This window comes from Paracoccidioides brasiliensis (assembly GCF_000150735.1).
Source record: "Paracoccidioides brasiliensis Pb18 unplaced genomic scaffold supercont2.6, whole genome shotgun sequence".
In the NCBI taxonomy this organism is placed as follows: domain Eukaryota; kingdom Fungi; phylum Ascomycota; class Eurotiomycetes; order Onygenales; family Ajellomycetaceae; genus Paracoccidioides; species Paracoccidioides brasiliensis.
In genome coordinates, this window is record NW_011371363.1 from 1,315,085 (window position 1) to 1,336,981 (window position 21,897).

The window sequence follows — 21,897 nt, forward strand, 5'->3', positions numbered from 1 at the left end:
ACTCAAGTAAAGCTTTATCTACTCGCGGCCAAAGCTCGGCAACTCTTCGAAAGAGAGATCCGCTTGGGAAATGAATACAGTAGCTACCAGAAAACATTCTCCTGTATATCGTCACGAGTCGCAACTTTGGGTGGTTCTTTGATATCCTCAAACCCAAAGCCATGGGAATCAGAAACGGAATCAAATGGTCCACACGGTTTCGCGGTCCTCAATGGGTAGTTAGATCATAAAGCAGAATATCAGGTATAGGATTCTATGTATGCACGGACGCAGCGGGTATAAAGAAGTGGTGGAACTGAGCTGGATATGATAGCTGGAGCTAAGAAACTGTCTCTGAACGGCTGGTGTATCGCTGGGCAAAGGACACATCACACTAACCGAAAATCGAATGAGTGCTTCATCTGGATCCTCCAGTGGCTGGTGTCCTCCGAAAATCTCTCACCAGAACCTCATCGGATGGAATGGATATGTCGCCTTGAATGAAGACCATCGCACTCATCTCCCTTTGGATCCTGACGGGAGACCGCGACGGTTTCTCTAAAAGTGGTGCTCAGCTGATGAAGCCATAGGCTCACTGAGGAAATTTACTGTCATTCCTGCAACATAGAATGAACTTTTATGGCGTGCGACTTGTCATAACCATAGCACTACCTCGAGCTATCCGGCTCTCTGGCCTGGAATGTCTCTCGGCACCAGCGAAACTATTTTGTGAAACTCGAGCGTGTGAGTGTTTTGTGATGGAAAGAAACTCTTCCTTTCATTTCTGGAGACGGATATTTGCAACTGGAATAGTTCATGGTTTCCAGCTTTAGATACTTAACAAACTAGGACTTGAATGCGTCTTGGAGGATCCATGTGCCAAAGGCTCCAACGAAAGTATGTTTTTCAAAGTGTTCCTTGGGAAAAGTACAGCCGTTCAAACCCTCTCATCGGATGTTTCAGTTCGCATTAGTCATATCCTTCCGCCCTGGTCCTTGAATGAGAAAAGTCCAATGACGACACCCCATATAGTTATCCATGTACCATACAATGAATGAATGGATGAATCATTGACGCAGGAGATGAGGACCAATTACTATGGTGAATTTCCGATCTCAACTGTCTTATTTCATAAGCTTTTCTCGTATTAACTGATAAACTATTTTTAAAGTAAGGAGAGTGTTAAGTGAAAGGCTACAAAAGGTGGTAATTTTTCTTCCAAAAAATCAACAAAGTTCATTGAATTTCTTTTTATCCCCTGACAGAATCATAGTCAAACGTAGTTTAAACATCCACAGAACGATTCGTCGTTCAACTTGGGCTAACTCGGGCTAACTTGTCCTTACCCTCCTTACTCTCACCCTCCTTACTCTCAAAGATATACCACTCACTACCAATTTAACGAGACAAACTAACTTGGAATAATAGATAACTTTCAGAACCCCCCCCTCTTCTCCTCCTCTGCTTTCAGTTGGTTGTGTCCCTTTTCCATCCTCTGCATCTGAGCTTTACCCAGTTGCGTGCCTGAAGTGCTCATTGCAGACTCAGGCTCGAAGACACTTGGAGTATCGACCGCCTGAACCACAAGAATGAAACCCTTGGTAACCTGAAGCAGCTCCTCGTCTTCATGTTTGTCTTGGTGACGCATAACAGCATGCATTCATGCATTCATGCATGAGGGGTCCCGCTTCGTTTTTTAGTAAAAAGGATTCTCGGCAAAAGAGAAGGTCATCGGAACCGGCATTTGCTGGGTCATATTTTTTTTTTTTTTTTTCTTTTTTCTTTTTTCTTTTTCTTTTTTTTTTTGCTGTTTTTCCTTTCTTTTTCTTTGTCTTGTTGAACCCAAGGAGGATTCGAGTGCACCGATCTCCCTCTCTTTTCAATGCATGTGGGGAAAAAGCCCAGGCACCTATTCCGTAGTGGAGATACCAAGCCGAACCCAACGAACGCATCATGATTCATAATCAGTTTTTCGGTGTTCCATCTCCTGTTTACCAGTCATCTTGCAAGGCTAACGAACTGAGAAGGTATCGGCGGTTTGATTTCAAACCAGACTTCTTCCTTGTTGTTCCATCGAGAATTTCGGTACCGACCAGTCCAGAAAAAAAGCCTGTTCTGTACCATGGTCTTGGGACCTTTGCCGTGTTGATCTCCTAGTTTCAGTTAACGTTAGCTACGTGCTTGGGTGCCGACGATTTTATTATATATTATATTATATTATTTTATTATATTTCTTTATTTCTTTCTTTCTTTATTTTTTTCGCTTAGAGTGGTGCTGACGAGATGCTGGGACGAATGATTTTGCTCTTGCGAACTTCCACTATATTTCCAGAATCATGACTCAATTTTCTTTTTCTGTTTCGGAAAATTCCCATTGGCCGGAAGCATTGGGAAAAGCGCAAATAACCCACAAACCCCTTGAGAACAAGGGTTTGGTAAATGTCGAGTCTCGAAGGAACGAAGAACAAAATAGAAACAAGGCTGTGGCACTAGACAGGGGATGCAACGGCTGAGGGGAGCGAGTGATGATCTGTGTTTTTCTCCACTCCGGATTTTTCTCTCAAACCGTCGGGTTTCATGCATACATACAATCATCTCCCAGAACCACTTCCCGCGGATGATGCCTAATCCTTGTTCACTGATCCAACCTCCAATGCTTCGGGAAAGTTAAGGCAAAAGCGGCAAACACCCCGGGATAGACAAGCTGAATGGTAATGAATGCATCCTTGCAGAGCATGCATTGTCGATAATCTCCAGGAGAATCAAGTCCTCCCCAGATCCCGGGACAAGAATAGAATGTCGCAGAAAGGTCTATCATTGTTCATTTGCTTGCTTCCCCTTTCTTCTCAGCTTTGCTTTTTTTTTTTTTTTTTTTTTTTCGCTGCCTCTTCCTCTCTTTTCTTCCCATCTCGACCTTCAAGAACACCAGCCCGCACTAGTCTTTCAATGGATACCAGGAGGACACCTTCTAGGTATACCTGTTGCCAGATAGGTCATGGAGGACTAGTTCTTCATAATCCCAGTTGGAGATCTAGTTTCTTCATCCCCCCTTTTTTTGTTGGCCTTCAAACTTTCCTTGCAGTTGAAATCCTGACAGTGTCTATCCTGCATTATTTGGGAGCACCGCTTTGTCAAGGGGAATGGCGTGGCTCGGCAGATGAAATATATTAGTTTAGTGTCCTTGCTAAACCGTGGTGATATATCAATGCCAATTCTAGGCCAGAGAATCGCTAGTCGCAGGATCTCGATGTCCTGACTTGCTTATTCGAAAGTGAGTCCTTTGGATAGGTGACTTCTCGAGAGCAGCATTTGCCGTACATCAGACCTGGCAGCACATACGTTGCTTTGGACGGATGAGTTTGACGTTCCAATAACCAGGACCTGTCAATGAGATATGTCAATTCGCATAATGCTTTATCAGGAGCCAGGAATGGAAACTACTTTCCCGTTCTTGTTCAATATTTGCGCTGTGAAGTTGAGAAGGAAAATATATTTCTCGCTTTTTTCGGTAGTCGTGTTTCTGAACGCATCTATACTCCCCCAAGCATCATTGCTTACAAACAGCTGTATCGTTTGCTTTCCCCCTTGACACTTTTGTCTTTCGTCTTACTCGGGGATGCCCGTTAAAAGTGATCATAACGTGCGGGTTCTCTCCTGCTTGTGGAATACCTCAGTCATGGATATATAGCTCCATGTTTATATATGTATGTACATGGAGGATATTCAATGGATTAAGATTTCAGCAATTTCCTCCCAACCCCATAATATCAATTAATAGTGCTGAATTGTTTTGAATGATATTGAGTTGTCTGAAGGATACTGGCATGCTATTCTTTTGATATCTTTCCTCAACGGACGGTGGTTTTATGTTAAGATTTTTATGGTTAGGTCAAATCACTGGAGGGAAGCCTGGGGCCATCGCTGCTCTTTTTTCTCTTTTTTCTCTTTTTCTTTCTTTTTTCTTTTTCTTTTTCTTTTCTTAGAACGAAATGTAAATTATATCATCAACCTCCTCGTCGTCTCTGGGCTACAGCTTGTGAAATATCAAAACTCCCAAACAACTGTAAAGCCTAAGTTTCTGGATTGGTGATAGGTGTTCGAATCTTATTTACCTAACAGAACATAAATCTGGCAATCAAGTATGAACACATGAATTTAGAAGTGCACAGAACAAATCGTAAGAGGGGCAAAGTAAACCCACTTAAGCACTCCTAACTATAACCTTCTAAAATAAAATAAAAAAAGGGGGGTTGGTACTGGAAAAGTCAAATCTATAGTACATTATCATGTCAAGTAGTGAGAAGGATAAGTGGCTGGTGAAATCCATAAAAGCCACCCATTTTATCAGAGGCTAAGCCCATGCAACGAACGACGTATCCCTGACCAACTGTCATCGCCTATATGCAAAAATAACAGATCCCAACAAAAATGAAAAAAAAAAACGGAGTGGGAATATGCAAAAACAATACTTATTAAAACGGAGGGTCCCATACTAATTCCTTCACCCTTTTCCTCGCGATAACTATCATCGGATCATTGGGCTGTAGACCGAAACGACCTTCTCGGGACCGGAATATCCACAGTCATGGCATCAAACATCCACGCTGTCGCATTCTTCTTTTTCTCCCGCATCAAATTCCAAGGTGTGAGCCATTCCTCGACCTTGTTCGCAAAACGGCTACTGTCTTTGTTATGGGACCAGTTTTCAGAGGCAGATTTATACGCATCGTCGATGATTTTGCGACGGAGGGATTCATAGACGTTGAAGGCTTCGAAGGAAGGTTCGTTGATGTATAGAGCCAGGACTCGGGCGAAGAGAATGGCATCGTCCAGGGCATAAGCGGCTGATTCGTCCTTAGGGGGCATCTGTGAAAAGATAAAATTATCCCAGTTAGTTTGAGAGCACGCTGCCCAGAGAATTTTGTACAAAAGGGGGGGAACAGGAATACGTACAGCGTGAGCAGCATCACCTATTAACATAATCCTAGCCGTATGCCATTTCCCTCCAGGACGTATTTGATACACTGGATATAGGAACCAGTCCCAGCACTTGTCCGCAATCTCCCGAACGCACGGAATTCCCGAGTTTCCAAAACGATTCCGAATGTCTTCCCTCAGAATCATAATTGCAGTGGTTTTTGTCTTCCACGACTCCGCTGCCTGATATTTGCAGATCTCAGAGGTCAATCGATCCTCGTCAACTTCTGCCAATGCCGCCACAAAGATATCTTCCTTATTAGCATCGCAATAGGTTGTCATCAACGCCCCATGTCTCGATCTATTTAGAGCGGTAACCTTGAAGTGCGTGGGTGACCGTATCGTGTCCGCTTTCATGGTAGCCTGAATGAACGAAATACCCGTATATTCCGACCGCCTCTCGGGATCAACGATTTTCATCCTCGTAGCCGAATGTACACCGTCACAGCCCAACGCCAGGTCCCCCCTCGCAAAAGTGCCGTCCTCGAAATAAATAGTCACGCACTTGTCAGTCTCGATGCCCCCCACTACCTTTTTGCCGAACACCATCTCAACATTCTCCAGTTTCGAGAGGGCGGCTATCATGGCGAGTTGAAGACATATGCGCATGAGCCGACGACCCTTGTACCCGCCGTATCCCTTGCCATCCTTGCCCGCAAAATCAACACCTCCCATTTTTCTACCACTCTGCGAGGAGAAGACTTCTATCTCGTCTACTTCAATGCCGCCTTCGGGGCCCATTTTGCGTAGCTCATCCAGCACACCTAATTGATCGAGATGTCTATGGGCGACGGGAGTGAGGTTGATTGCGCCGCCAGAAGTTGACGGGATATCGCGGAGTTCATAGACGGAGATTTTTAGTTCGGGGACCAGGGGCGTGAGATTTTGGGAGAGCGCAAGAGCAGCGGCAACGCCTGCAATGCCGCCCCCAAGGATGAGAATTGTGAATGGGGGGGTAGCCATGGGAATTGAGTTCCTCGTCATGTATGTGTGCGTAGTCAAAAGGTTCGGAAAAACCACAAAGGCAGATACTTAGACGGATAAATAAGAATTATAAATTATACATGAAGACATGTATACCCACTCTGGCAAAAAGAACATGTGAGAGACGACAATTGAGATCAAAAGGGAACTGGGAGGTTAGGATGATTAGGTTAAACGGATTGAAGGAGAATTGGGGGGGGGGGGGAGAACTTGAATCTTCAAAGGTAAAAGCAAATCGATGATATTAAAAGAATTGAAATAATTCTCTGAACATGTCAAACTTTGGCTGAGGAAAAATCTCTGTCTTTCTTATACTCCACATCCACCCGACTTGGGGTCCAACAAGGGTTGTGTATGTATGAACTGGACTATTGGAACCAAGGAGGCAAATTGGCAAACAATAATCAGTCCGTTATCCCATATTTAAACGCTTTCCGATCTAGATGTTATTTGTGCATAAGCTAAATTAATAATAGTGGTAGAGACTCAAAGTTTGAAAGGATTTGGGAAAATGAAATAAAACAATAAGCCCAACCAGAAAATACAACAGCAACAACAGCACACCGCTTCAGAGCAAGAGTTGTAAAGCTAATAAATTAACTATGTACCGGAGACAAGCTGCAGGGCCCATGTGATAATTTTTCCTTAGTCCGAGCCAGGTGGAGCGTCAGACGTCATACCGAACCTGAAATGCCAGAAACGAAGAAAAGCATTGATATGGTTGGCATGAAACTCTAGCCCACTTGCAACAGTGGTTGAAAGAGCGCCGGAGCGGATTCGAGATCGTATTTTCCGAGGCTATTTTGAAGTCCCGTCTGGAACCATCCCCGATACCCTATCTTCGACAACAGCTTCAACGCCTCCTTTATCGAAATATTTTCTTCTGCATTGACTAACAAGGTTTTCCTCCGCTTTTTCGTTTTGCACATGCCGGGTTTGAGACCGTTCCCCTTGATGGGCACGCCGTTCCACAGAGTTGAAATAAGCAGGATGCCACATGTAACTAGTTATCTCCTGGGGAATCAACATCTAAAGCACATGGTCCCGCCGGAAGCGATGTGGGTGGAATGAAAGATCTGTTCAAAACAACGCTACGATACGCCTTTGAACAACGAAGGGATGCTGCTCATTTCTTGACTGTGAAGATAGGCGTCGCCGTTTTCTGGCAGACGCGATGCTCTTTGGACGGGGGCGACTGGCCCTCTGTTCCCACATGGGGGGGTGGGTGGGGGGGCACAGGCCCAAGAAGCTATTTGGAAGGGCGTCACTCATCCCTTGATGATCAAGATTTCCTTCAGTCGAAGGTAGTCATCTATGTAGATGCTGGGGACTGCTGCTGCCCCGTTCTCCCCGCGCCATTCAGAGTAGTTAGTATCCTCATCTTTCCGGGCTAACTAGTTAACTAACTAACTAGCTGCCAACTAAGGAGAACGATCCTCATTGCCTTTGTCTTCTTTTTAGAGAACGTCCATGCCAACCACAGATTAAGGATACCTAGACGCTTCACCTCAGAGTCTCAGAGGGGGTGAGCCAGCGAATTTTTCTCAGGAGGGGAAATGCATACAACTTACGTCATTAACTTCTGTTGCACATTCTGCTCCTGAGGAAGCATAGTTAGAGTTTGTGGCTACTTTTGCCCTAACTAGTTTAACCAGGGTTTGGTAACTATCATCAATAGAAGAGAAAGAAAGGAGAGGAGCAAGCAAGACTAACTGTTGAACCGCCGCATTGGCAATAATAACTACCATAGTGAATTAATATCAATCCAAAACTACACGAGATATCAGCTTGATTTCCCGATGCCAACTTGATAGCGATCTTTAAGGCGAATGGAACCTCTTAGTTAGCTATGGAAAAGCTAAATTTGCTGGACCGGGCCATTGATTCTCCGCTTGAACTGGGGCCCACTCGTTAAGTACGTTTACTGGGGATCATAGACAACTTGGCGCCGAGATAACACCGTAAGTTGACCACCACATACCGCCGACACAAGGAATGAAATGAACCATATTCAAGCCATTATCTAGGTATCATTTCGATCAAGATCCAATCTCGATCCCATGTATGTAGTGCGATATAGTTATGTCGTGTCTCAGGTAATCAGCATGGAAGTTATCTTTGTTAGATCGAGATTCGGCCAGAGGGGTTGGATCGAGGATGGATTCAATGTACAGATATACGGATGCAACTTGAGGTAAAGAGGGCGGATGCAGAATCCATCATCCAGAAATGACATCCATAACATAGACACGCTACCTGCTGCCTACCAAAAACAACACAGCTGCCAATTTGATGTTCTGTATCACTGTCACTTCTAGGACGTCCGAACCTTATAGGTAGGGGGGAGAGTGGGAGAAGGGGAGGGTAAGGGATCTGCGAATTAATAAAAATAAATTGCGGTTTCTTCTCGAATTCCAGACGTCCTCAACCTCTTTCTTTTCTGTTTTTACAAATTCATCCCACTTCAGGGGTTTTTTTTTAAAAAAAAAAAAAAAAAAAATTAAATTTTTGGTTTACTCCGCACACACGCAAGCACGATCCGATGGATCACCGTTGCTATACATAAATCAGAAAGGTGCACATGTGGCATGAATGTAGCAAGACAACTGCAAGGGTGGGGAACATGTTTAAATAGCGTGTGATGGAAAAGGGGATGTATACTCTTTTCTACATTCGAATGGTTTCTGCGAACGGGATATTGGGTTTTTGTCACCCTTGTTTTTCGGCTTCCTATTTTAAAACGGCCACAGAAAGAAAAAAAAATAAATAAAAAATAAAAAAGGCGTGTGATGTAGAATATTCGATATTGGTTCTATTTCATATGCTGGTGCACTACCATTCAGAAAAACAAGGGTGTTACATTGACGGATGTGGAACGAACGACAAAGATTGGGTGTTGGTATCATTCGTTCATGTCATGGCTGCTCGGTGATAGAAGGGGATTAACAGAGGTTACTGGAAGGACCCTTGATATAATAGCCAGCAGGAGGACGCTGTAATAAATGCTAAATTGTGTCTGGGTTCTGATATGCAAGCTGTTCATTAAATGTATAACCAGAAACCTGGTGAGTGAGGTTTTCATGTACCGCTGGATCATTACAGAGCATAATTGTTCAACCACAACCTCCATGTGTGATTTATATGATATGCCTACATGCAGTGTATGCATGATTCCCCGTAAGTAACCGACCGCCTTATCCCTGTCCCACAAGGGTGGTTTTCGCATTCAAAACGTGATGTAGTTCGGGGCGTATTCCTGAGATGGATGCAAACCGATCTCGGGAATAACGGCGTTTGAACATATTACACAGACGCGCAAAGTCTGTGGTTAAAATTTCGAAAAGGAATAGGGCACTATCGTCCCTGACATCATTCCAAAATCAACACTGGATGCCACTCTGTTTATTTCAAGGAGCGGCGGGGGAAACCGATGGGGTGCCATATATACTGCTCAGTACAGCTGATTCAAGCATGGAAGATGATCTCAGGGGACGTATGATAGGCCAGGAAGAAGTTGAGACACTGCCTGTCCCCCAGCTAGAGATTGAGCCCAAGCTAGTATCATAAAAACCCAAATCCAGTGAAGGAACACTGGGAAATCTGTGCCTAAATCTGCACCTGCTTGGATGGTCTGATTAACCCAGGTTAGAGAGAAGGGGAAAGGGCATGAGATTTTCTTAAATAACCAGCCAACTCTATGGTTTTGAGATGAGGTAACAAGAACCAGGAAAGAAAAGTTGGTTGAAAGTCGGTCTTCAATGCTCAAGGCTGACGGGCGATTGGTGGTAATCTATGTGCTCTAACCTTGGATTGCATCTAGCTAGCCAGTAGTTATGGACAACTTATTCCGGAGACCTGGTAACCAGCTAAGTCAAGGGTTCGGGTCATTGTATGAAGAGGCTTTCATCCAAAATCCAAGCAGCTCCCACAAAACAACGGAAGCAAATAGACAGTTTGGACCTGTTAATTCCGATCAAGTCGTTGGCATCATTGGCAATTTGCGAAACGATTTGCTTGCATCGAGGGGATTTTTGCTTGTCCTGCACACAGAATCCAATTATCCCTGGACTTGCCCAGTAGCCAAAGCTTCTAGGGCTTATGATTGATGCTATGTTTTGAACTCCCATGCAAGAAAAAGCAACATGTCCAATCAGACGAAATTTCCGCCCCTCATTTGAGTAACTAAATCAGGTGACTGACAGGCGATGTGGGTTTCTCAGGACGAAGATTGTGGGCATTCCAGATGGGATGTCTCCTTCTCTTTCATCTTTCATCGAGGACTGTCGTGATGCTGTAACCATGTTCAGAAATCGCATGTCTGACAGTGACAGTCTGACAAAGAAAGTGATCAAATTGTTGGATATAACATTCGTTCTTCTTGTCCCCTCTTTATTCTTTCCTTTTTTTATGATTTAGTAGTCGATATTGCTCTATGAGTCCCTGGTATTGATTCATTAGATTGATAATCGAATCGAAGCGTGGTTGATCTAAAATAGTGCTAGACCGCTGAGATGGTGAGACCAGACGGATTCCAGCATCAAGTTTCGCGGGGTAAAAATGTCCACTAAAAAAATAAAATAAAAACTTCAACTAGCCTTCTGTAAGATTCTCTGCGTGAAAAAAATAATTATAATAATAATAATAATAATAAATTGAAAAATAAATTGAGGCATGTAAAAAGCCGCCAATCTTGTGAATCCTGTCATAGAAGCCTATAATTAGGTCGCAAGGCTGTCCTCCAGGGCTGGTTCGTTCGATCACGATTCCTTTTAAGCCATGTTTTGCCTTTTATTTTATTTTTTGTAACCTAACCTGTGTATCCAATTGTCATGATTGGCAATAATGCCGATTTCGATTGCGTGTATTCCATGTGTAGACATCTCGGGGATGTGGATCATGTTGAGGGTAGGGTGAAGGGTTGGAGGGAGGGGATAGCGTTGGCGCTTCGAGACTTTTGACAGACTCACATGGACCAGCGAACCGCATGTCTTCCTCTTCCTAATGATCCGGCATATCTGAGTTGATGGATGCATGGATGCCTGTAATTGACGATGATCATAAGCATTGACGGAGCCCTTGTGAAGGGCGGCTACGTAAAGTATTTTTTTACCTTCACAACTTTTCCATGTTGATATTGTAACTGCTCTTATGTGGGACTTTTTCTCCTTTGCCAGACCTCTTTTTTAATAATACTCATTATTATCGCCGACGGTTAACCAAAGTCCGTAACTTGCCCCGGCCAGCGAGCGCGAGCGCAAGGACCAACGGTTCTCCCATGAAAAAGAAGAAAGGGGCTGCCAAACTTTTTGAAGAGAGTGCATAATACATGTTGAGTTTGCCTGCTCCCATCCCTTGAAGCACACAGTTGCCTCTCTAGCAAAATGCTAATTGGTCAACAAGACAGGCGATAGACTTTTGGAAATCAGGAACCAGAAAACAGAGCAATTAGAAAGCCGTCTTTTGTCCGCGTTTGGATGTAACACTGTTCGTGTTGACTCTAACTAGCCTTTCCGCTGGCCTGAACTCGACCCTTTTTTTTTGATAACAGTTGATATTATCATTCCATCAAAGGATGCTGGTGCAAATTAAGAAAATAGACCAGCAAGATTTATGAGCGGAAAATAGCATCTAATGTTTAAAGATGGTTCGTCAAAAGGATGGATGGCCTCCCTTTTTAGGTTTACCCACCAAAAATCTTTGGGGGTGATCGGAGGAGCTCATGAGAAGCAATGGACAAATTAAGAGCAGGTCTCCACTTCGAAGTTGGGTTTGGAACAACAAGGGCACCTGGGACTAGGAAGGAAAGCTGACAGAGGTGCCATTGGTGTGGTTTTCATTAAATATCCAGGGTTTCTCCTTTACGACCTTCGACTTCTTGGTAGCGCCTTGGGGGGGCAGTCTTCGCAAACATCACCCTCTTATCAGATAGCGACAGGATAGGCGATAGCAGGGATATGCGGGTTCAAGAAACAAACAGAGGCTAGTGTAGTTAAAGGTTAGTTAGCACCCTTTGGCTTATGGCCTAGAGAGCGTGTCTGCATTAGGAGCGGTCAATTCTGCAACGCCATAGGATTGGTTTGGACTCAATGGAGGCCAGTTGAAGGACCATGCAGACTGCGGAGTACAGGGTTGGTTGGATGGGCCATTATTCACATTTTTGGGGATGGGGAAAGGTTTCGAAAAGGATTGAAGGGCTCAAGCCAGCAACTTGCAAACTGTGGTCTTCATTTTAGCCATTGTGATGGCGCCGATGAGAGCCACGAATCGCTGAGGATCGTTTGGTGGGAATGGATCGCAGGGTTCGTGACGGGAGGGAAAGGAGATCAATCACAGCGGGGGCGTTGGAGGTATTTGTACTCCATATGGCTGGTCGGATTCGTGATGGACTTTATTATATATATAAATGAAGCAGAGAATATGATAATAAGGAATTGGGGTTGGGGTTGGAGGAGTGGTTGGAAATAGAGCATTTCAGATGTCAGGATACTTCTTCAAGTGGGTATGGTACCCCAAGGGACAAGTGACAAAAGTGGTGCAAACTCAAGTAAAACTCAAGTAAAACTCAAGTGACAGAGGGTAACCTTGTACATCCATGCCTAATTACTACCTCGGCTCCATCTTCAACCATGGTTGTCCAAAGCCAAAGCAGTAAAATATCAATATTATCAATGGCAGTTACCGGAGGATCCTTGTCGTGTCAAAAGAAGACGGAGATGTAAAAAAAGACGGTTAGACAGTTATTGAAGCTGCTATTCAATATTAAAGTCCCAATTCACATTCCATCCATTCATTTTGAGGTCGATAATCTGCCCCCTTTAACTAAATGATAGTGATGATTTTCAACTCCTCAGTGCCCATTCTCCACTATCCACTGCCCACTGTGCCCACCTCCCACCGCCCACCGCCCACTATAGCCGCCAAACCATCCCCACCTCCAGCCAAAGTCGCCCTAAAATAATTAAATTGCTCCGTCCATTTTTCATTCTCCATTCACCTGCATCATCTCATCTCCATCTCCATCTCCATCTCCATCTCCATCTCCAAACCCCCATTCCCATTGTCAACTCTCCTCTGCTCTTATTCCCTTTTCATTATTCTCTTCATCACTTGTCTCTTTAGGCTATTCTGCACCGTTGTTTCTGACCTCTTCATTTCTCAAATCCTCTCCCCCCCCCCCCCCCCCCCCCCTTCTGGTCGAACTTCACCCTGCTTCAACCAACCTCCCTGATCCAAACCTGGGTTGGGTTCCTGGTAGTGGTTGTCTGTGGTTTCAGCAACACTTGTTCGCCCCTAAGTGTAGTGTGGTTGGATATATTTTTGGCGCGGATTTCTCCCCACAAAAACCTTACCAAACCTCGTCCCCTCAGAGTGCTGCAATTGACACCCTCCTCTCGCTCTTCGCACGAAACTTTTGACAGTTATCGAAACCCTTTTCCCCCAATCGAATTTCTCTTCTCATCTTACACAAAAATAAACCATAAACAGCCAACAAATTCAATCATCATGGCATCAAAGGTGAGCGACTTGGACCCTTCCATTGCCACACTTCCACTCCAATATGCGTCCCCATTTGCAAACCCATTTCCATCAACCTCCATGCGTCCCAATGTCCCAATCGCGAGAATGGGACGGGGTAAAATAGCAAAAGCACCCACAAGTCCTTGGTATATTTTACTAACTGATCCATTGATTGATCGTTTGTTTCAACCGCTAGTTCCTTCGAGAATACAAGTTGGTCGTGGTTGGTGGTGGCGGTGTTGGCAAATCCTGCTTGACCATCCAATTGATCCAGAGTCACTTTGTTGATGAATACGATCCAACAATCGAAGGTGTGCAGCTCTCATCCTCCTTCCCTCCCTTCCCTCTCAACGTCCAGTCATGTTTAGATAGCTTACAAAAACCAATTGTGACATGAACAGATTCTTACCGGAAGCAATGTGTTATCGACGATGAGGTGGCATTGCTCGACGTCCTCGACACAGCCGGACAGGAGGAATACTCAGCAATGCGAGAACAATACATGCGCACAGGCGAAGGCTTCTTGCTGGTCTACTCCATCACTTCTAGACAATCGTTCGAGGAAATCATGACTTATCAGCAACAAATATTGCGAGTCAAGGACAAGGACTACTTCCCCATCATCGTTGTTGGCAATAAATGCGACTTGGAGAAGGAACGTGTGGTATCTCAGCAAGGTATGGACTACAAATAACACCCCTCTATGTCTATGTTTCTATCTCGCTCTGTCCCATATCTAAGAGCAGTGCTAATGAAACCGTATATGTAAAACTACAGAGGGTGAAGCATTGGCCCGGGACTTTGGATGCAAGTTTATCGAAACCTCTGCAAAATCACGTATCAATGTTGACAACGCTTTCTACGATATTGTACGGGAAATCCGTCGCTATAATAAAGAGATGTCCTCGTATTCATCTGGGGGCGGTGGCTTTGGCTCTCGAGCCCCTGAAAAAATGGATGTAGAGGACCGTGAAGATGGCAGTACTTGTTGCAGAAAATGCGTCATAATGTAGGAAAAAAATCGAGTTTTAAAATATTTTCTTCAGGGCAAGCTCATTCTCCTTATCAAACCATGAAAACAACACGGGGAACGATCATCTCTCTATTATGGCATGGCAACAGACGTTATTTTATCACTTACCACCGCTCGAGGAAGAAATTGAAACAGGAAATGCACAGGACAATCAAGGCTGAAAAAAGGAAGGAAAAGGGATCGATGATGGATAGAATGATGGCGGATGAACTTGAAAATGCATGAAAAGAAAAAGACACGGAGGAAAATACCACAACCCTCCCAAAATGTGAATTCCTTTTGGACTATTTCGGCTGTCCGAACTATTGCACATGTTCATTGACCGACATCCCTCCTCCCCAAACTTCTTCTTTCCTTCTCCGCCAATTCCGCTCCTCTCAGGTTTCGCAAGCAACCAAAAGAAAAACCATTTGAATTCATCAAAAGAACCATTTCCATACCGGGTACCACCTTTTTACTTCTTTCAATTGGTTGTCACGAGCAACGGACGGGCAGGCAACCGGGCCTCCAGGCCAGAGAGGCAGGGCAAAGCAGAAGAAAACACCGATGAAAAATTCTTCCGGTGTTGTTTTAATAACCCTCCCCATCGCCTTGTATTCTTTTCCCTCCCACCTCTTCGCATTTGATTGTCACCATATTATCATTTCTTTCACGAAATCAATTCTTCAACTAGCCTGCCTCCATTCCGACTCCTATTTCTCTCCCTGTTCCCTGCAGTTGTTTTCTTATCTTCCTACACATCCTATACTTCTCGGAGTTTGCCCCGGGATGCTTATTTACTAGTAATTTCTTTTTCATTTCCTTTTTTTTCTCTTACTCATTTCAATTATTTATTTCTTTATTTCTTACCTTTTCTTATATCATTCCTAAGACATGTCTCTCCTTTCCATAAGCTTCATTTCACTGTCCCTATCTTACATTTGCTCGATCATGTTAATTGCTGCCTACTTATTATATTTCATTATATTTCCCTGCCCTCCCCTTCTCTTCCTCTTCTCATCCTCCCTCGATCCGCGTAACGCCTGATAACCAGTTAAATAACACCTGCCTAGCTGCTCAATAGAAGGCTGTGTATCATATATGGTTTTTGAAACTTGGCAGCTTCTTTCTTCCTTCTTTTACATATATGTATGTATCTTTCCCACTTTCTCCTCTCCCTTTCTCTATTTTCTTCTATTCATTTTCTTTTCTCTCTCTCTCCTTTCCCTCTTAACTACCTCTGTCAAACCCGGATTTCGTTACCACGTTTTCTGTTATCTGTTTCTGCCTTTTTAGGTTTTGCCTTTCTGTGTTATTATTTGTTTCATGCGTGGTGAAATTCTGTCCACTAGCATCAGTATCAAACTTAAACAATATTCAATTTCGTTTCTTCATCTTGGTTTCTCATTTTATGGCGATAATTTTCTCTATTCTCACTCATCGTGTGTCTGTTTCATCTTTTTATATTGAGTGAAGTTTTCTTCTCTTCTGCATAGCTATCTGTCCCTTAAAATTTTCATATTCTATTTTCATCTTGATCTATATCTATCTATCCTCTCCATCTCTCCTATTACAGTATCTTTATCGCTACCGGTGCCAATTCCTTACGTCTGTTTTCTAAGACAACGGAATCTACCTCTCTTCGCTAACATAATATGTATGATCTTGGCCCTCCCCCGACTGAGCTATTCACTACTTCTCCCTCCCCCGTGATCATACGGACCTCTTGCATTATAAAAATATTACCAAAAGATCAAAAAGGGAGTGAAGGATAAAACCAGTCATCATCATCTGATATTTCAGCTTGGGTATGATGTATATGCATTTCACGTAGATTGGTACCTAAGTTGTTCCGGGTTTGTCTTATTTGGGCCTCCCGGTATGTGATAGAATTAGTGAAACTCTTACTCATCCTACTGTACTGTGAACACACTGCGTGTGCTGCGGTGATGGTTGTCCCGGTCTACCTATCATCAAAAGGGAACCGATTTGAAAGCAGCGGCCCTTGTTGTTTTTGTAGGTTTGGTAAGGTAGTTATTTGCTATCAAAATGACCCATACTATTAGTTTCCAGCACATAGACCAGGGAGTTGAAACCAGGGCTTCCCGTCCGCTCAGCCGCACTTAAGCTACCCGTCGGCCGGCTATGATGCCCTGCCCCGAAGGCCCGGGTGTTTATATAAAAGGGTGAATAGGGGTTTTCTAGCTGTAGCTAGCTGTCTTATGGCCTTTTTGGCCTAGGTAGTAGTTGGGTGGGTGACCACCAGCGAATCCCGGCTGTCGTATGTTTTTGATATTTTTGACTTCTTTGTAGCTTCTTACCCTGGCTGCTGGTGCCTCGCTATTGTATACTCTTTTGCCATTTCACCACAAGTGTATGAGGGTTTGAGAAAAATAAAGAAATGAGATGAAATGAAATAGAAGTAGGGCTGAAATTGAAACAATAGTATATTGAGCAAATATGAAAAATAAAAAATATATATATATAAAAAAATATGCAACACCAGCTAGAAAGAATGTAGACCTTCAGCACTCTAAGGAGAAAAATGGTTTTATTACATTAGAACATTTTAAGCCGGCCAAAACATTGAAATTGGTCTAGATAAATATCCTGAATTTTTGTCTCTTCAATGTGGCAGTGAATAATAAACATAAATGAAAACACTCAACATATTCTAATGGCATTACCACACCACCATTTGTTATCTTACTTGGGGCTCTCCGCCTCATCTTCAAGAGAATCAATCTCATCCTCCTTCATAACCCTCCGCCCCTGCACCTGCTCCTCCACCTCAGGAATAAGGCTCTCCATATACTTCAGATCCGTACCAACCAACGTCACCGTATTGAACTTCTTCTCCCATCGCGGGTAACTCCCCACCTTAATACCACGCGGTTCCACCCTGGCCGCCAGCTCTGTCAGATACGGCGCAACCGCACTTTCATACAGCGGCGTCGCGAACATGAGACGGTGAATCCCAACCCCCTCCGGGTCAGGAAGGCGGAGCCGCAGCCGTGGCTTGAGGGCGTGACAGAGGCGCTCGAACAGCTTGGGAACGCCGGGGAGGATAAAGATGTTCCCGTTCACGACGGAGATGGGCATCCAGAGATCGTCGGCGACGAACAGGGCCTGGTCCTCTAAGGGGATGTTGTCGTCTGTGGGAATTTCGACCATGCGTAGTCGCGCTGTGAGAACGGGGGAGGGTTTGTCCCAGTCGAAATCAGGATTCACTTGTGATGTCTTGGACAGACTGCGCATCCGTGCTAGAGCCTCTTCGTGTAATTTTAGCTTTAGTCCGAAGGCTTTTGCTATCGATTGATAGGTAATGTCATCATGGCTGTTTTATGGGGAATTGGGAGGGATGGGGGATGGACAGGGAGGTGGGGTATCTAGACCCTGCCCCTACTCCCATCACCGCTCAAGAAAGTCAGCATGTTTGTGTAGCGTGGTAATCAGGCTGCGCTGTTGAACGGGGACGGTGTATGTAATAAATGAGTGGAATTTGTGTATGTCTAATTGCGCCTGTTTAAGGGATTGAAGGGGGATCAATATACGGACGTTGGACCGATCCCTCCACTCGTCACGACGAAGTCGTAGTTGTCACTCATGCGCGTCACGGCTTCGATGATCTCACTTTCATCATCTGCAATGACCTCCACGCGCTTTAAATGTATACCCAAGGAGAAGCAATATTTTGCGAAAAAAGGGGAATTGGTGTCGACGGTCTGGAGGACAGGGTGTCAGAGTGTGGGGTGGCAGAATGAGGGAAATCCAGAAGATGCTCATAACAATGAAATCGAACCCACCTTGCCGCCCAGGACTTCATCACCGATTATCAAACATGCTGCCGTGCGAATCGTTCTCCTGCTGTTCGCCAGCGCTGTCTCTGTATATGATGTCATCGGAGGAGTTCGTAGCGCACGACCAGCTGTCGTAGCGGAGCGATGGACGTAATTGGGTTGCGCGCGAGAGAGGTGTCTGAACAACTGGTTGACACGACCAAACATTTAGCTTATACGCTTGACCGGAGAATTGGATCAAGAAGTGCTCTTGAAATTTGGCAAACTGTTCTTTGAAATGCTGGGCGTCAAGGAATCACCTCGGCTAGATGTTCACGGCGCCCGAATATTGAAATAGACGCGCGGCTAACCAATGTATCGGAGGCCTGTATCATCATCGTCAACAAAGCCACACCAATTATCATCTTACACTTCCATATTAACATACAATATTGAACACCCAAAACCAAACATAATCTACCGTTACAAGGGTATAAATATTAGTCGATATAAGGATACTGTTCCAAAATATCCTAGAATTTATCGGTGTTTCAGAGCGCTGCACAAGTACAAGATGGTAGACAAGCTAATTGACCCTTCAATCTTCACGCCCGTGACGTGCTGCACCAAAAGCCAAGTCCATACAGCAGCTAATAGGCATACTATCTCACTCAGTCCGATACCAGATTATACTCCTTTTCGCAGGAGACGAAAGAGAAGCTTCGCAAGTTTCGACTCGGAACATCCAGAGCAAAGGAACCCCAGGCCATCATCTGTATATTCCCCCACCTTTTGGAATCCCCGGTGTCAGGTCTCTCTCTATTGCCAAAGAAAACCAGCAAACACGAAATTCATAAATTCAGAGAAGAAAAGAAACAAGCAAGGATACATCTCTCTTTGTTCTTGATTTATATTTATTTACTCTTCTTTGCTTTTTGCCTATATAAATGCACTCGAAATGTGTCGTGAACTAGATAGATAACAAAAAACCTCTTGGCCCTTTGTGAGCCGCAGATATGATCGACACGAAAAGTCAAGAGGTCCGCCCCGTCGACGGTGAAGTATACAGCAAGATGGCAGATGTTGCAGATGAACTTCCGGACTCGTCACCCCGGTTTATTCTCCTGAGCCACCCGCTTACTCTGGTAAATGCGCCCCCCCCCCAAATAACTGTAAATCTCGATATATAAAATAGACATACCCAAACAGCGAAAATCCGGACCTATTCGTGATTGATAAATGCCACCACTGTCCCCGGGCAAAAACTCCTTTCAAGATCCAGCCACTGATAAACTCTCCTCGTTCATGAAAACTTATAGTCATCCGGCCGCCTCTCCGTCCCTTACGTCCTGCTATATTACCTTCCAGAAAACTGCAACCCTTCCTTGCGCATGATGTATGCGGGCGCCGTCGAGCTAATGAGAAACACCGCCGAAGTAAACAGGGTTATCGAAATCGATAGTGAAGCCGACCTGATTAATATCGAGTCTAAGCTGCATGGCTCAGACTGATCAGATGGGTGACTGGGTGGGGGGAATATATATACGTATGTGGAAACAAACTCCATTCTTATTTGAAGAGGTGTAATGCTCCCTCTTGCGTTTTTGAGTCTGTTTCTTTGTGATTTATAATGATCAATGCCCCTTGTGTCTTTTGTGGGCTATTTTTGAGGATCTATGGAATTTGCGTACGGCGGACCACTAGTTTCTATCAACGATACACGGCGAAGCGGGCTTGTGTGAATAGGAGCCGGACGGGCGTTTTCGATACCTTGTATATTCGTGTGGTTTTCTTAACCATCTATCCTTATCCTAGCTTATGGTTCAACGAGCTCTCTATCTATATACCTATATATACCCAGGGAGAAAATACATCCTCCCTTCTCCTATGTATATTATTTACCCCGCGCTACCTTCTAGATTTACCTATATTCTCTTTATAGTTCTTTACATCTAAGCTACACGTGTGTACTTGATGACTTACTCCTCGACCTTCTCCAGGGAATCTACGTACTTGACATGAGGAATCAGCTAAAACTTATGTACCTACGCTTGTTTGACCCTAAACAGCATTATTTCTCATTCTCTAAATGAAATGATTCACCTTCTCTTCTATATACAGGTATATACAACATTTAGCAGCCTACGCACATGGGTGTTTTAGGCAGTCTTTGCCTCATGCAGGGAAGCGGCGGAGGGTGGTAGATATCCTCATGTACAGACATTTTTATCCCATCCTCTTTATGATGATTTCCTGTACATCACCCCGGGAGACGCCTTCAGATATTGTCAGCACGGTAAAACGGTTTTTCTTCAACAGATTCATATACTAGGTGCATGTGGAGAGGTGTGTCCAATTATCGTACCTGATGTTGAGGGAAGACAAGGGTATCCGCAATAACGACGTTCTCTCTACGACCAGCGGCAAAAACTACAACTTCAGCAATGTCATCTCCCGTGAGGGGTTCGCAACCACTTGAGTTTTCAGTTTGTTAATTGGGCTCACTTGAATATGGTTTGGGGGAAGATTGATATACGCACGCGTAAACGGCATCAGCTTTAGCTTTGTCGCCGTAGAATCGAACGACGGAGAACTCCTTTTCACAATAAATCGCATTAGAGTAATTCCCAAAAAGCAAAATCTAAAAGCTAATAGATACACGTATGCATTATATCTTACCGTCTCAACTTGGCCAGGGTCAATCTCAATGACTCGGATTCTCGTCGCAACGAGCTCCTTTCTCAATGCATCTGTGAAGCTTCGCACTGCAGCTTTGGTAGCGCAGTAGATGCTGCCCCCGGGATATGCTTCTCTTCCAGCAATGCTTCCAATGTTAATAATATCTCCCCGACCACCCTCGTCTCTTTTTTTGAAGATTGGCAGGATTGCCTGTGTCATGTTTATAAGGCCGGTGACGTTCGTGGAGAACATGACATCAGTATCTACAGGATTGATTTCGGGAGCCTTGGCAACTCCTCTAACAAGGCCACTGTTTTAATTTAATATCACACCATTAGTTTCCAAGAATCGAATGTAGGAGGAGATAAAGAAAAGCGGCAGCCAAAAGAACTATCGTGCAGACTCACGCATTATTTACCAAAACATCAATCTCCCTGAACTCCGCCGGCAAGGACGCCACGAAATTGTTAATCTCGTCCGGATTGGTCACGTCCAGCTTCACCGGGAAGACCTTGACGCCATCCCCGACTTCGTCCTTAATCTCCTGCGCAAGCTGCTTCAGCGCATCAACCCTTCGGGCGGTGACAATCAGCTTGAGGTTTTTGGGAGATGTTCTGGCAAACTCCTTGGCTGTGCTTCTACCAATGCCGGAGGAGGCCCCCGTGACGACAATTGTCTTGCCTTCAAGGCGTTTGCCCATTGCCGTGGCCATGGTTCTTTTGATATATGACTGCTTTGTTAGTGGGACAATGGGGTTGGCGGGGAATGTTGAAGTGAATGGGCGGGGAATCAGGGACCGTGAAGAGTAGAGCCGAGTGCAGTAACCGATTGCACGGCTGCAGGATCGAAAACAGTGCATGTGCTATCAATCGATCTGTTACAATAAAGCATCCCTTTGGCAAGATATTGGTGAGTTAGTTGAACACGCAATTGAGTGTATGAATCTAGTGATGTACCGATTAATAATTA

General features: G+C 44.4%; 7 protein-coding genes across 7 annotated transcripts; 3 read left to right on the plus strand and 4 right to left on the minus strand.

Annotated features, from left to right (window-relative positions):
- Positions 1 to 1,414: 1,414 nt before the first annotated feature.
- PADG_05487 (uncharacterized protein) lies at positions 1,415 to 1,627 on the minus strand (the record flags this gene model as incomplete). The annotated part of the gene is made up of 1 exon (XM_010762461.1): positions 1,415 to 1,627. One exon carries the CDS (start codon positions 1,625 to 1,627, stop codon positions 1,415 to 1,417), a length of 213 nt encoding a protein of 70 aa, XP_010760763.1.
- A 2,885-nt stretch (positions 1,628 to 4,512) lies between these two features.
- On the minus strand, positions 4,513 to 5,919 carry PADG_05488 (uncharacterized protein; the record flags this gene model as incomplete). Its single annotated transcript, XM_010762720.1, has 2 exons — positions 4,513 to 4,845; positions 4,933 to 5,919. The coding sequence occupies 2 exons, from the start codon at positions 5,917 to 5,919 to the stop codon at positions 4,513 to 4,515; spliced, it is 1,320 nt and encodes a 439-aa protein (XP_010761022.1).
- A 3,492-nt stretch (positions 5,920 to 9,411) lies between these two features.
- PADG_11932 (uncharacterized protein) lies at positions 9,412 to 10,046 on the plus strand (the record flags this gene model as incomplete). Its single annotated transcript, XM_010762850.1, has 2 exons — positions 9,412 to 9,498; positions 9,765 to 10,046. 2 exons carry the CDS (start codon positions 9,412 to 9,414, stop codon positions 10,044 to 10,046), a joined length of 369 nt encoding a protein of 122 aa, XP_010761152.1.
- A 3,397-nt stretch (positions 10,047 to 13,443) lies between these two features.
- Positions 13,444 to 14,471, plus strand: PADG_05489 (Ras-like protein; the record flags this gene model as incomplete). Its single annotated transcript, XM_010762462.1, has 4 exons — positions 13,444 to 13,548; positions 13,655 to 13,769; positions 13,860 to 14,135; positions 14,236 to 14,471. The coding sequence occupies 4 exons, from the start codon at positions 13,444 to 13,446 to the stop codon at positions 14,469 to 14,471; spliced, it is 732 nt and encodes a 243-aa protein (XP_010760764.1).
- Positions 14,472 to 17,176: 2,705 nt separating this feature from the next.
- PADG_05490 (uncharacterized protein) lies at positions 17,177 to 18,477 on the minus strand (the record flags this gene model as incomplete). Its single annotated transcript, XM_010762721.1, has 3 exons — positions 17,177 to 17,807; positions 18,029 to 18,195; positions 18,277 to 18,477. 3 exons carry the CDS (start codon positions 18,475 to 18,477, stop codon positions 17,177 to 17,179), a joined length of 999 nt encoding a protein of 332 aa, XP_010761023.1.
- Positions 18,478 to 19,265: 788 nt separating this feature from the next.
- On the plus strand, positions 19,266 to 19,760 carry PADG_05491 (uncharacterized protein; the record flags this gene model as incomplete). The annotated part of the gene is made up of 2 exons (XM_010762722.1): positions 19,266 to 19,394; positions 19,569 to 19,760. The coding sequence occupies 2 exons, from the start codon at positions 19,266 to 19,268 to the stop codon at positions 19,758 to 19,760; spliced, it is 321 nt and encodes a 106-aa protein (XP_010761024.1).
- An 845-nt stretch (positions 19,761 to 20,605) lies between these two features.
- On the minus strand, positions 20,606 to 21,640 carry PADG_05492 (uncharacterized protein; the record flags this gene model as incomplete). The annotated part of the gene is made up of 4 exons (XM_010762463.1): positions 20,606 to 20,723; positions 20,790 to 20,845; positions 20,929 to 21,238; positions 21,336 to 21,640. 4 exons carry the CDS (start codon positions 21,638 to 21,640, stop codon positions 20,606 to 20,608), a joined length of 789 nt encoding a protein of 262 aa, XP_010760765.1.
- Positions 21,641 to 21,897: the final 257 nt, after the last annotated feature.